Raw genomic sequence first — 15,107 nt, forward strand, 5'->3', positions numbered from 1 at the left:
TTCTAGTGTGTAAATCCTGCTGTTTGTGCATCAAACAGGAGGAGAAAGACAGCAGGAAGACGACGCGTGGAGCTCCGCGAGGCAGGAGGAAGCGGAGGGGGGATGCAGCCCTGCTGAGACACAGTAAGTAGAAACAGGCAGTGGAAGGGGCACCTGTGAGGGGTGTGTCCCAAATGGCACCCTATTCCCTATGTAGTGCACTATGGGGCCTGATCAAAGGTAGAGCACTATATAGAGGATCGGGTGCCATTTGGGACTGTCTCTTGGGACAGAATCTTCTCACTATTTCCAAATCACTATATTCATATAATCACTGCCATTGCACACACACAAACTGTATGTAATTTAATTTATTGCTTGTTACAATCAAATCGTTATTTATGGCAGCTGTTCCATATGGAGGGAAGAAGAAGTCTTGGTGTTGGGCCTCCTATCTGGAGCAGGACAAAGCCATCGCTGCCCCCACTAAACTGTTCAAAGAGGTGAGCTATCATACCCCCCAGGCCTGTCTAGAATTGGTTATTAACTGAGGTCTAACCCATTATCATTCTGTTTCCTTCGAGTCATTCTAATCTTTCTCCTATTTCTCCTTTACAGCTTGTCATTCAGCGTTTATATGCAATTTCACAACAAGGCCTACATTGTGTCCTGCATGTTTAGAGTTAATTTATTCAACTCATTAATCATATTATTATTTTTCTACAGCAACACTGTTAAGTTCATTATTTATTCTACATAAGTCTGGGAATATGTATTTTAAACTAATTATGTCCCATTTTCCTTTCAGCACCAGGCCTTCCCCCAGAGTAAGAATGGATTCCGGGTGGGGATGAGGCTGGAGGGTGTGGACCCAGAACATCCCTCCATGTACTGTGTGCTCACTGTAGCTGAGGTAACCTCTCACCTCGACTCATCATCGCTGCCCTCTCAGAGGAGTCTCAACTCATGGCATGGATTTCTTCAGCTTTGGGAAGATCTGAAGCAAAGTCTGCATTGTCATTGTTCTTGTTCCAGTGCAAAGCAATAGTTGTGTTCACTAACATGTACTGTATGTGTTGCTATGCAATGGCATTTAGCAAATTACAGTATTAGTACGACCATAAATGCTTGTTTGGTTTTGAGTTATGTCTACTTTTCTATTTTGGCATCATGTGCACTTCTGGTCAGTGTTCTGCTACTTCATCTCTGAGTAGCAAACACAGGATGACCATGTTAGTTATGAAGATGCTTAATGCTTCTTCCATGTTTAGGTTTCAGGACACCGAATACGGCTTCACTTTGACAAGAACTTGGACTGCTATGACTTCTGGGTGAATTCCAACTCGGCAGACATCCACCCTGTGGGATGGTGTGAGAAAACGGGACACAAGCTGCACCCCCCCAAAGGTAAGAGACATGCTACCTTTGACAGATGTCCACCTGGAAAAGATAATAACGTATTGATTGCTTGTCATTTTGGATGGGATATTTTGAAACGGTTACTTCAGCACTTCCTCATCTTCTTCTCATTAGTATTTCCTTACTGCTGTATTTTAATTTGAGCTAGTTTGCATCAACAGGGAATTCGAATTATTATTATGCGGATTATTATAATTAGTGGCCATTTTTGTAGGGGTTGATAAAAAAATTGTAAGGGAAAATCAAGTCTGACATTTCAAAGTATAATTTTTTTACCTCAAATACACTCAAAGTTTTAAATGTCTTGCATTGCAGGAAAGTTCTCTTGCAACAGGGTGATCAAATTAATATCCTACATCTGTATGCGAGACTAGTCATTTAGGGATGGTTACAGTGTGTATACTTTGACAAGCAGGTGTGCAAGCAGGTTACCCATGGCAACTGGAAAACGGTTCTAAACTATTTTGAAAACACAAAGAACACAAAGATTTTATTTATATGACTTCTATGTCTGATTACCAGCACTGTAATTTAACCAGCGATATTTAATAAGGAGTCAAATAATTTCCCCCCAGTTCTTTATGGAAACGTGAGTATAATCCTTGTCATTTCTCTATGGATGGACAGGTATGAAGGATGAGGAGTTCAGCTGGTCGTCATACATCAAACAGAGCAGAGCCCAGGCAGCTCCCAAGGCCCTGTTTGAGAATCAGAACACGGTAAGAGAAGCCTACAGAACTAGATTTGGCCGGGGACACACTCCGATGCATGAACACAAATGAAATCGACATTCATCATTGTCCATTTTTGACCGTCAGAAGTACAACTCAAGTAAACTATTTTCGGACGAGTTGCATTCATATTTTGTCAATCATCCCCGTTGTCATTCATCCGGCAACAGATGACTCCCATTTAAAAAGCATTTGCTCCATCCAAAATTCTCTGACACAAAATCTCAATGTGTCCACTTTCATATTGCTTTAGTAGTAGCGTTTTACCACCACTTGGTAAAAGTGTTTAGTTAAGACTACACATCATTCATTGAAGTACAGTACTTGACATCAGCCCATTCAACATAGATTTGACGCAGATGCATGTGCAGTTTAAAGGGTTTAAAGTACAGGTGCGGTTTTCTACAGCAGGAAAATAGTCCTGCAGCAACAGGAAATGTTAATTATTATGTGGATTATAATTAATTGACTTTTTTTGTAAGGGTTGATACATTTTTTCTTAAGTCTGACATTTCTAAGTGGAAATTACAAGCCTCAGAAGCCTTCAGAATACACTACAAGTTTAAAATGTCCTGCATTGCGAAAGTTATCCTACAACAAACAGGGTGATCAAATTAAGATCCTATATCTGTAGGGTTATGGATGAAGTAACTTTTGCCTCTGAGTAACCGTCCTATGTATATTTTCCAGACTGTCACCCCTTTAGGATTCAGAATTGGGATGAAGCTGGAGGCCATTGACAAGAAGAACCCCTCCTTCATCTGTGTTGCCACAGTAACAGACATGGTGGACAGTCGATTCCTGGTGCACTTTGATAATTGGGATGAGAGCTATGACTTCTGGTAATGTCTAACTTTGTGATTACATTTCCTTCAGTACTCAAAATCAAAGCACTGTATCATCACCAGCAGTGATTTGTGTTAACTGATGTCGTATCATAATCATATTGCTTTGGAGTCTGTGTTGGTTTAGCTTGTTGCAGATTTGGACACTAGATGGAGCTAGATTATTAAAACAGAAGGTTTGTGTCTGGGAGGAGAAAATCATTGCCTCTTACCAAAGTGTTTGTTATTTATATTTTGCACAAGCAAACATGCTACATCACTTGAATCTGCATTATTGCTTTCAGATTTGGAAGACAAAAATGTCTGTACCATGAATTATTATTTTGACACTGGCACGCACATCACTTTTCTCACAATTATTTAGTCTTATTTTTTCTCCCTTTTATTGGTTTCTTATTGCATTTGTTTGTCTCTCACAATTCTTAATGCTTCCGTTTCCCCCCTCGGTTTCCATCACTCCAACCCTTGTTGATTGTCACCATTGTGTGACTTTCTGACTGAGAACTGCGTGTGTGGTTATAGTCGTTACTGTCAATTCGTGCCCACTCTGACCTCTCCCAGCTGTGGATTTAGATTGTCAGCCAGGAGGAAGCCTCAGTCTGCACGATGCAGGAGCTTGTATTGGTTGAATTATGGATGATCGTCAATAAATCTCAAGAAGGAGTTAGAGAAAGAGTAGAGCCCAGAGCGGCTAAGGTAGGAGCAGACTCATCCAGGGAGGTGACTTTCTCACACGTGATGTCACTACGTATCACATCAGCCAGTTACAGCCAGTCACAGGCCACTCCAACATCACAGCTCGGGCCAGAGAGCAGCTAAACTACTCCACTCTGTTACACCCTGATCTGGCCAGAGAGTAGGACACTAGGGGGGAGTGCAGCGATACAAATTATTTTGGTTTCATGTGCTGAAGACATCTATAAATCGGTCTACTAATACAGGACTAGTAAAAGCCCATTGCACTACTGAGATTATTCCATACTGGCACACCACAATAGGGATTGGCTTTATAGTATGTTGAGTACATGGTGAAATAGTAAACAGTTTAACTCTCCAAAGATATTTCAGTAACAGCCTATTGGACAAGTAAGGAGGGTTGCAATATACTAAACAGATTTGCAAGCCCCTTGCAATTTATCCAGCAATGTTGATGCAATAACGGCATCATAACAGTAGTAATACCTGTAGTTGCACCTAAACAATGCTACTCATCAGGTCAATGATGTGCCCTCCATCATTCAGTGATGGGTGAATGTTGTCCTACTGATGTTTGTCGTGCAGAGAGGTATTCTTAGGAAGCTGTGAGAGAAGTGTCCTTTCTCACCCTGACTGTCCTGATACATCAAAGTGTATGGTGCATAACATGCCATCATGGCTAAATGCACGCCACAGTGTCAGACTCTGTCACATTGTCAATTGATCTATTCCTCTGTCTGTATTCGCAGTCATTAACATGATCCTTATTCAATCACTCATAACAGTGGGGATTCATATCATTCATAAACTTCATGTCTTTAACAGTTTATGGAGACAGGGGGAAAGGGAAAGGGGGATACCTAGTCAGTTGCACAACTGAATGCGTTCCACATTTAACCCAACCTTTCAGTTTCTGGCCAAATGGCAGGTAGCCTAGTGGTTAAGAGTGTTAGGCCAGTAACCGAAAGGTCACTGGTTTGAATCCCGAGCTGGCAAGTTTTAAAATATCTGCTGTTCTGCCCTTGAGCAAGGTAGTTAACCCCCAACAACTGCTCCTTGTGTGCTGATGATGTCGTTTAAGGCGGCCCCCTGCACCTCTCTGATTCAGAGGGGTTGGGTTGAATGTGGAAGACATATTTAGCTTGAATGCATTCAGTTGTGCAACTGACTAGATATTCCCTTTCCCTCTTAATGGCTAGGCTAACTGCCGCCAAGGCAATAGGAAAGGGGGAAATTTGACATTGGTGAGCTGATGGCATTTTAACCACTGTCCTTCTCCTGCTCTTCTGTAGGTGTGATGCAACCAGTCCCTACATCCACGCAGTGGGCTGGTGTCAAGACAACGACAGGATTCTCACGACCCCTCCAGGTGACATATTAACTCCTGTCAATCATTATTGTCACTATTTGTCCTGTAGATACCAAGATGTAGTGTGTAATGATGACTGACCATACAGTTATACACGGAACCCAAACCGGCTGAGCGCGTGCGCCATCGTGCATAACTGTATTTTGTCCCCCTACACCAAACGCAATCACGACTTGCAGCGCGATCTACGTCATAAATAGAAAGGAGTTCTATTTTATCCCTTGGCATCGCAGACGTTCGTTGGCGCGCGCGAGCAGTGTGAGTGCAATAATTGAATAACATCGATTTCTACATTTATTTTGCGACACTCGCGCACGCGAATTGTCCGGTCTGTTAGATGCTGACCGCATGTAACATGCTGACCAGAACGGACACGTCGCGTGTGAACTCCTTTCTATTTATGACGCCGATCGCGCTGCAAGTCCTGCCTCTCCCATCTCCTCATTGGTTAATAGAAGCAGGTACCCACATGCCATCTCCTCATTGGTTATACCCACGTGGGTTATTGAAAGACAAAGTGTTTTGCCGGTTGTTGTGGTAATACTATGAAAGTGTAGATGCCAATCACCATATAAGTTCAAAGATGAAAAAGCCTGGAAGGAGAAGAGATGACTAGAAACAATTGGGTTGGCCGTTTTGTGTGGATTCATTGTTCGAGTAGAGGACCTTGTGCATTTCAGGTAAAATAACAACTCAATGTTTATGTCCCAGGACAAATTAACTAGCAACAGCAAGCTAGCTAAATAGGACAAATTAGCTAGCAAGTGCAAGCTAACTAGCTAAATTGCCATACATGTTTAATGCTTTTCAACCTGTCCCCAAATTAATGTCATTGGTTCAGAGTTTGTTTTGATATTTTAACCTGCGTGTCGTGATCGCGTTTGGTGTAGGGGGACAAAATAAATGTTTGCACGATGGCGCACGTGCGCAGCCGGTTTGGGTTCTGTGTTAGAGTAAAAAAACACATAAAGTTTCCAAACAGATGATCTGATCTATAAATGATGTTATTCCACTGTGGAGTAGACCGATGGTTCCGAGTACCAGAAAGCACAAGGGACTTTACCCGCCTGCCCACTCACTACATTATATAGCATATAACATCCTCAATATTTTTCCTTGCTCTAGGTTACCCCAGTGTCAAGGATTTCTCCTGGGGAAAGTATCTGGAGGAGACCAACTCATCACCGGCACCTGCCAGGGCTTTCAAAGGGGTGAGGTTGTTTCTCTCTATCCTCGGCCCGTAAGACGATGTGGCAGCCCCCCATCCACATCCAAACACAATTTAATAGAGTAGCCTAGCTGGCTGTCTGCCTGCTGCAGAGTGACATATGACATGCGGCCTCACACCCCCCTCTCCCTATACAGAAACCCCCTCACACCTTCCTGCCACTCATGAAGCTGGAGACGGTGGACAAGAGGAACCCCATGCTTGTCAGAGTGGCCACCGTGGTAGACACTGAGGACCACAGGATCCAAGTGAGAACATATCTATCACTCTCTATCTACTGTAAACTTCTCCTTAGAACGCGCACCCAGCCCATCCATGTTTTTGATCTATGCCAGAGCAAGCACACCTGATACAACTTGTCAACTAATCATCAAGCCAATGAGTAGGTGAATCAGGAGAGCTAGTTCAGGGCAAAAACTAAATAGTGAAATGTCTGGGGGTCCCCAAGGAGAGCTTTGAGACCCAATGATCTATCTGACTCCTGTCACTGTGTCTATCATTATCTATCCGTGTCTATCTGACCCCTGTGTCTACCGGTATCTACAGAATCTGCACTCCACACTGGATTCATTCAAAATGGCAGTGTCACTCAGCTGTAGCGACACTTCTATCTGTGTCAATAACTAGGAATGCTCCCTTCCTCCTTTCACTAGTGTGTAGCTCAGACCGGGAGATGAGTTTCACCAGGTGTTATGTGTGGTTCAGTTCAGCTGTACAGAAGGATTAGCCATTACATCACTCATCTGCACTCTGAACTACAATATGTCACTTTTTAGATTTGAAAGAGTATAATCTTAGATGACAGCATTATATGCCTAATCCGAGCCCTGTATAGCGCCTATATTTCAACATTTCTCTGGAAAAAATGTAAAGGAATTTCACATAGAAAGTTGGAAGGAAATGAAAGGGTCCTTTATATGGCAAATAAGTGAATTGCACTGATGTACTGCATTAGGAATGAATCGAAAAATGATTAAAGTCCCTGGCATTGTCACATCCCATTGTCCCAGTACATGTTTTATGTAATTTGTTATATTTAACTAGGCAAGTCAGTTAAGAACAAATTCTTATTTACAATGACGGCCTACTCTGGCCAAACCCGGACTATGCTGGGCCAATTGTGCGCCGCCCTATGGGACTCCCAATCACGGCCGGATGTGATACAGCCTGGAATCGAACTAGGTACTATAGTGATGCCTCTTGCACTGAGATGCAGTGCCTTAGACCCCTCGGGAACCTGAGTGGTGTCAAATGAACATCTGCCTGAATTTCTCAGTGAGATCATTTTGAGGAGCACTATAAGCTTCACTTTCCATGAACTCTGAAGTGAACAGTAGTTCAGTGCCAGTGGCCATCCTGCTGCCTGGGGGGAGTCATGAGGGGATTGTATTGTGCTGGGACATTAGTGCGGGACAGGTATCTATCCGCAGAGGGCAGTAGTGTCACCTCCCCCTTCTTCTCTCATCCCTCTCTCCTCTTCTCTAACCTGCTGCTCCTGATGATGGGCCATAGAGTAGTCTTTCTTTCCCCTGCTCTCTAGCCCTACAGTATGTCAATGCCTTTACCTCAGCCTTATTTATGTCTATACTGTTCAGTCATCTCAGTCTAAACCCTTCTGTCCATTGAGCAAAAATAACCCTTCATAGCATATCTCCACTCTATACAATCCCTCAGGTTTCTAAAGTCCTAACCCCTACCTGTCCACCTACTGGACGATTACCCCGATTCATTCTCTGATTCATTCTCAGTTTACATATTTATTCATGGATCTACCGACTCCAGGAGAATCCTTTTTCAAATCACGCAATACAAAATGTTTGTTTCTATTTGGAATTGTAAACCAGATAAAATTAAACAGGCATATTTATAAAACAATCATGAGTTTGGAAGGTTAAAACTATTCAATATTAAGGCATTAAACCTCTCTCTTACAGCCTCCATTAGTCAAAAATGATATCTAAATCCAAACTGGTTACTAAGAGAGGCTCTTTGCCTTTTTGCAGATTAAAACCGTACATTTTCGGTTTATTGACAATGGATCCCTGTTTAAGTATCCTCCTTTTTAAATTAAGCCATAAAGAGTTGGCTACAATTTCAATTTCATCCTCCAGGAAATGCAGATCAAATATTACAGCAAATAATATGTCTGAACTCCACTGTACTGATAGAGAAAACAACAATTTTCTTAGAAAACATTTACAAGAAGGGTATAATATTTATGAAGAACATTGTAAACAAGGATGGTAAAATGATGTCACACAAGCAACCCCCCCCCCCCCCCTGGATTCACCTGGTTAGTCTATGTCATGGAAAGAGCAGGCATTCATTTCAATTTAAGCTATTATATCAAATCCTTGCTACAAAAATAATACTCAATATATGGGGCATTGAACATTCAGCATTGTCTGCCTCTGCCACGAGGAAACAGAATCAATAGAACATGTTTTCTGGTACTGTCCATTGGCAGCTCGCTTTTGGAGGAATGGTCGTTATGGTTGTTATGCCAGGAATGGTTGTTATGTCATAATATCAGGGTTCAGATGGGCCTGCAAACTGTATTGTTAGTGGATCTGAAAAAATGTGATCAGTCAATGTGAAATATCATTACACTCTTCTGTAAAGTATTTATTTTTAGGGCAATATCGTCAGAAATGTTACAAATAGGGAGGTTCAGGACCCTCATAACACATCACAGTCAAGTGGAGGGATGTATTGCAAAAGGAAATAGCAAAACTGTATTATACTGGGACAGATGGGTTAGACTATGGACATTGGAGGGTCGGAGTTAAGATCACAATGAATGGTGGATTTACCCGCTGTGGGTGAACATTCAGAACTTGCAGAATGAGGAAATTAGGAATAGATCTATAATTATTTAACTACATGTACCGTACATATGAGGGAAAATAGCTGTAAGTAGAAGTATTGTTATCAGTTAGTTTACTCCAGTGATACGGTTGGAGACAATACATAAGTAAGGGGAAATAGAAATTATGCAAAGCGTTAAATTGATAGAACCCAATACCTATCAACAACATTCAAGCTGATCTACCTCCCCCCAACACTCACACACAAATATATTAAATAAATCCTAACCCCTAAACTGTACTCTACTTTCACTCCTCCATTTATATACATGCCTTTAGATGTGATCTGGACCTCTGTCCTGACTTTTATCTTCCATTCCAAGGCAGTGTTCTCTAAATCTCCTTCCATCCCCACCATCACTATCACTCACACACAAACCAACACGACATGCATTTCATGCTCTCATTGTCCTGTGTTATCTTACTGCTTCCCCTTCTCCAGTTCCTCTGAAAACCATCACTTGCTTCATATTTCATGTTGTCTTCAACTGTAAAATAGTAATAAGGGGGTTCAGCCAGGGAGGGAAGAAGGCTGTAGACTAGGACGCTCTGCCTTTCCACAACTCCCTGATGTGCTCCTGTCTCCTCTTGTTTGCCCCAGACTGTGAAGCACACTCTCATTTTCAGGAGTGTGAATCAGAACTGAGGGAGAGATAGTGATCAACTAGGCTGTGTGTCTGCCTCACATAGATAGCAGGGCTAGCCAGCTGTAAGAGGCAGCGACAGGGGCTTCAGTCGGAGACAATACTTGTCAGGTAGACTGGCGCAATCAGTAGTTCTGCTTCTTACCTCCAAGACATGTCCTTATCATGTCTACCATGGTTTTGACAATCTCTTTTCCCCACATTTCTATGTTTAGCTATTGTCCTTGGTTTGTGTGTTCCTTTAGATCCATTTTGACGGCTGGACGGATAAGTATGACTACTGGGTGGACACAGACAGCCCAGACATCCACCCTGCGGGCTGGTGTGCTAAGACAGGCCACCCTCTCCAGCCCCCGATCAGTGAGTGGCTTTATGACTCATCCTAATCTGTTCATGTCCAGCTCCCTGCCTCAGTTCAAGACCTATGGTTCATAGCAGACACACTCAGAGCCAGGCCTCCATTGATCCTGCTATTTCTCATCCCATTCAATCATAAATGGCGTAATATGCTTTCCCTGAAAAGACGGTTCCAACTTTACATTGTTTTAATCTGATCTGCCGTCATTATATTTAAGAAGTAGTTGAAGCCTTGTTTGTGAAAATAATTGCTCAAATTAACTCAAGATGTTTGATGGCTCCCGAGTCCGGCTCCTGAGTCCTGTCCTGAAATCATGTGGTCAATATCCTGTATTTTACCCAGAGGATGCTGGGAGCAGAACAAAGAACTTCCCTCTGCCTCCCCTTCCTGATCATTTCTCCCTGTGTAATGGTGTCCATGGAAACGTGGAGTGGAGAAGTCGATGCTGCCGTCATATTTCAGAGTACAGAGCTACTGCTTCACATGGCAGCTCACTCGTGTCATAAGGACAGATTCAGGGAGATATCTGCTTTTTCTCTACCTGTATGGCTCTCATTAGTACCAACTCCTTCTGAGGTTGACACCTACTCCTTGTGACTCTGAGGCTATCCTAATATGGACATTGTACTGCACATTAGCATTACATGAATCCAATAGATTTTGTAACATTATTCTAGGATGGTTTGCCTGAAGTCATGTTGTGGATAATGTCTCACTAGGTACAGTGCAAGTCAAACGTTTGGACACACCTACTCATTCAATGATTTTTCTTTATTTTTACCATTTTATACATTGTAAAATAATAGTGAAGACATCACAACTATGAAATAACACACATGAAATCATGTAGTAACTAGAAAAAGTGTTAAACAAAAAATATATTTGATATTTTAGATTCTTCAAAGTAGCCACCCTTGACCTTGATGACAGCTTTGCACACTCTTGGCATTCTCTCAACCAGTTTCATGAGGCAATCACCTGGAATGCATTTCAATTAACAGGTGTGTCTTGTTAAAAGTTAATTTGTGGACTGTTTTGTCCAAAAGTCTTGAAGAAATTCTCACATATGCTGAGCAGTTGTTGGCATCTTTTCCTTCACTCTGCAGTCCAACTCATCCCAAACCATCTCAATTGGGTTCAGGTCAGGTGATTGTGGAGATCAGGTCATCTGATGCAGCACTACATCACTCTCCTTCTTGGTCAAATAGCCCTTACACAGCCTGGAGGTCCTGTGATAGTCCCACTAAGCATAAACCAGATGGGATGGCGTATCGCTGCAGAATGCTGAGGTAGCCATGCTGGTTAAGTGTGCTTTGAAATCTAAATAAATCACAGACAGTGTCACCAGCAAAGCACCCCCACACATCACACCTCCTCCTCCATGCTTCACAGTGGGAAGTACACATGCGGAGATCATCTGTTCACCTACTTTGCATCTCACAAAGACACAGCGGTTGGAACCAAAAATCAAAAATTTGGACTCATCAGACCAAAGCACAGATTTCCACCGGTCTAAAGTCCATTGCTTGTTTTTCTTGGCCCAAGCAAATCTCTTCTTCTTATTGGTGTCCTGATTCACACAGTCTCCTCTGAACATTTGATGTTGAGATGTGTTTGTCACTTGAACTCTGAAGCATTTATTTGGGCTGCAATTTCTGAGGCTGGTAACTAATGAACTTATCCTCTGCAGCAGAGGTAACTCTTGGTCTTCCTTTCCTGTGGCAGTCCTCATGAGATCCAGTTTCAACATAGCGCTTGATGGTTTTTGCAACTGCACTTGAAGAAGCTTTGAAAGTTCTTGTCATTTTCAGGATTGACTGACCTTCATGTCTTAAAGTAATGATGGACTGTCATTTCTCTTTGCTTATTTGAGCTGTTCTTGCCATAATATGGACTTGGTTATCTACCAAATAGGGCTATCTTCTGTATACCACCCATACCTTGTCACAACACAAATGATTGGCTCAAATACCACAAATTAACTTTTAACAAGACACACCTGTTAATTGAAATGCATTCCAGGTGACTGCCTCATGAAACTGGTTGAGAGAATGCCAAGAGTGTGCAAAGCTGTCATTAAGGCAAAAGGTGGCTACTTTGAAGTATCTCAAATATAAAATATATTTACATTTGTTTAACACTTTTTTGCTTACTACATGATTCCATGTGTCATTTCATAGTTTTGATGTCTTCACTATTATTCTGAAATGTAGAAAATAGTAAAAATAAAGAAAAACCCTTGAATGTAGGTAGGTGTGTCCAAACGTTTGACTGGTACAGTAGACCCGAATGTAATATCTCCCCTCTCCTCATCCCCAGGTCCACAGGAGCTGTTCGAGGCATCAGGGCAGGGCGGATGTCCCACCCCAGGGTGTAAAGGTGTGGGCCACATCAAAGGAGCCCGCTACTCTGGCCACCACAGGTGCTCTCTCTCTCACAGCACTCAATATGGCTGGCCAGGATTAAAACTTCCATCTACTGGAAACTGACACTTATAGGGCTCCCGAGCAGTCTAAGGCAATGCATCTCAGTGCTAGAGGCATCACTACAGATCCTGGTTCGATTCCAGGCTGTATCACAACCGGCCGTGATTGGGAGTAGCATAGGGTGGCGCACAATTGGCCCAACGTCTTCCGGGGTAGGGTTTGGCCGGGGTAGGCCGTTATTGTAAATAATAATTTGTTCTAAAGGTTAAATAAAAAATTATACAAATAACACCAACAGGCTTCATATCACTACAGGCCAGTGAATGGTCAAACTGGGTCTTCTTGCTCATTGATCAACCTGTATTAGCCGATATTGTAGCATAGACATCCGTAATGCAAAAGACACCCAATATATGCCTACAGCAGCTGTGTTAGGTCTGGATGTCAACAGTTTTGGTATTGTACATGATCCACACGTACCTGTATGCCCCTGAGGTGAGGCTGTATATAGGCTGTATAATTGGCTGTGTGGAGCTAGAAGCACAGCCGTGTAAGCACATGAGTGTCACTCTCTCCCATCAGTATTCATCACCATTCTTTCCCTTTTCTCCTAAGAAACCACATCTCCACTCTCCATACACCTACAATGATGCATCTGCATCAGCTGGCTTTCTTACAGCATATACCCCTCCAGGTGTAGTATATCTACTAATGTGAGCAGAAAAATATTTTCAGAAAAGGCTAAATGACTCTGACGTTTAGTCCTACATTATATAGTTACCTGAGGTCATAGATACTGCTGTAGAGTCACTTTTTAATGGGAACACTGTACCATGGTTCAGTATCTGTAATGTAAGCTGATTAACCTTGGAGTCTGAGTACATAATGTAGTTTATTAAAATGTATCTATGGAATGAAGGGCGCTTTATCAGGATTTGTGGGCTAACCTGGCATATTAAACAGGTAGCGCCACAGCTAGCTATGGACAGAAATAATGGGGAAGATCCTCAATAAAAATGTGTGACAGTGGCCAGGGAGGAATGAGAGAGGGATTAGAGGAGAATGAGAAAAAACGCTTCAATTTCTCTTCTCTCCTCTCATCAGTCAGTGGTCGCAGTTACTCAACCATCCATACCCCCATGTATATGCAAATATGTTGTTTATATATTTCCTTTTTAGTGGAGTTAAAGTATGTTTCCCCCAAAGTTAATGAGAAGTTGTACATTACACAGGTGGGAGGTGATAATGCACTGTGAAGAAGTAGTCACAGTCTGCACACTGCTATTGTCTGCAGCAAATGTAATGCTTCCAAATTGAGATTCATCACCCTGGAATTAATTACGTCAACCCCAGCGACTTAGAATTCTTTGGTTTGCTGCAGTGACTATTGAGAAGTACATGGAACTGTGTAAACTCACATGTTTTATAGCAAAATCATATTTTGCCCGATTAGACAGGAAAGAGAGTCTGTGACACGCTCTCAGTGTGAGACAACTTCCCTATTCTCATTATTTATTATTGCTTTTATTGATTCTGTCCCCAAGAACATTGATGTGTGAAATCATATCTTGTCTGATGGTGACATATGTTATTAATACCTTATTAAGTTATAATGAAGTCCTATTATGAAGTTGGTATTACACAAAGTCCTTTTTCTGAAATCAGTCATTTGTAATAAGTTTTCTGATTTGCAGTGCGGTGGGATGCCCATACTCTGATCTCAACATCAACAAGGACTCAGTGCTGCCAGACCGTCTGAGTGGTGAGATGCCAGGGTCAGGAGGACTGGGCCGACCCCGACGGGCAGAACCCAACCCAGAGAACCACCCAGCTCTAGCTCTCACTGCAGAGTAAGGACCAATTAGTAACCAGAACACACTCAGAATGCTCTTAACTAATCAACATTCTCAGACATTCCCAGACAGATGTTGTAGGGGGAAAAATATACAGTATAATTCCTGAGTTTGGCTGAAACTATCATCGTGTAGCTTCATATTTTGAAATATAACTGAATTTCTAAATTCCTTGAAGCATTTTAGCAGCTTAACACCCAAATAAGTGTGAACAGCCCTCATCTATTTCTGTCTGAAGTGACTAAACATTCTTAACAGTTCCCCGCCAGCCATGGCTCTCTTATTATGGATGTTCTTTCTGCACAACTTAAAAGCAATTCCTCTCTCTGACAATTTCTTAGCAAACACTTAAGCGCCAACACAAATCACCTGGAAAAGCCTGGCAGGGGTGAGATGGCTGGCAGCGGCATGGCGAAACCCGCCGGCACAGAGCCCAAGAGGAGGTGAGTGGCTCTTACAATGCATGTGAATAACCCTGCTCTCCGGAATGGCTGCCAGACCTCGCATTAAATCTGATGGTGGTGGTGTGTGACTGTACTGTATTATTACTGCCTGCCTGCCTGCCTGCCCGCCCGCCGGCCCAGTGTTGGACTCTTGATAGGACTGTGAGGATTTGATAGTCACGTAACTGATTTGATAGTCACGTAACAGGTTGTGACTAGCTTGTGAATTTCTGATGTTGGTGTGAAATC

The 15,107-nt window shown here is 42.4% G+C and overlaps 1 protein-coding gene across 2 annotated transcripts in view; it reads left to right on the top strand.

Moving 5' to 3' along the window:
- The window catches only part of LOC139415570 (lethal(3)malignant brain tumor-like protein 3), a 39,808-nt gene that overhangs the window by 6,799 nt on the left and 17,902 nt on the right, over nucleotides 1-15,107 (top strand). For both annotated transcript variants that reach the window (XM_071163681.1, XM_071163680.1), the window contains exons 6-18: nucleotides 39-123; nucleotides 388-482; nucleotides 788-892; nucleotides 1,251-1,386; nucleotides 2,026-2,117; nucleotides 2,820-2,971; nucleotides 4,963-5,039; nucleotides 6,165-6,250; nucleotides 6,405-6,515; nucleotides 10,024-10,138; nucleotides 12,456-12,558; nucleotides 14,257-14,412; nucleotides 14,757-14,858. In XM_071163681.1, the coding sequence (XP_071019782.1) occupies nucleotides 39-123; nucleotides 388-482; nucleotides 788-892; nucleotides 1,251-1,386; nucleotides 2,026-2,117; nucleotides 2,820-2,971; nucleotides 4,963-5,039; nucleotides 6,165-6,250; nucleotides 6,405-6,515; nucleotides 10,024-10,138; nucleotides 12,456-12,558; nucleotides 14,257-14,412; nucleotides 14,757-14,858 (1,415 nt within the window). The remainder of the gene's footprint in view (nucleotides 1-38; nucleotides 124-387; nucleotides 483-787; nucleotides 893-1,250; nucleotides 1,387-2,025; nucleotides 2,118-2,819; nucleotides 2,972-4,962; nucleotides 5,040-6,164; nucleotides 6,251-6,404; nucleotides 6,516-10,023; nucleotides 10,139-12,455; nucleotides 12,559-14,256; nucleotides 14,413-14,756; nucleotides 14,859-15,107) is intronic.

This window comes from Oncorhynchus clarkii, chromosome 8 (genome assembly GCF_045791955.1).
Source record: "Oncorhynchus clarkii lewisi isolate Uvic-CL-2024 chromosome 8, UVic_Ocla_1.0, whole genome shotgun sequence".
NCBI lineage: Eukaryota > Metazoa > Chordata > Actinopteri > Salmoniformes > Salmonidae > Oncorhynchus > Oncorhynchus clarkii.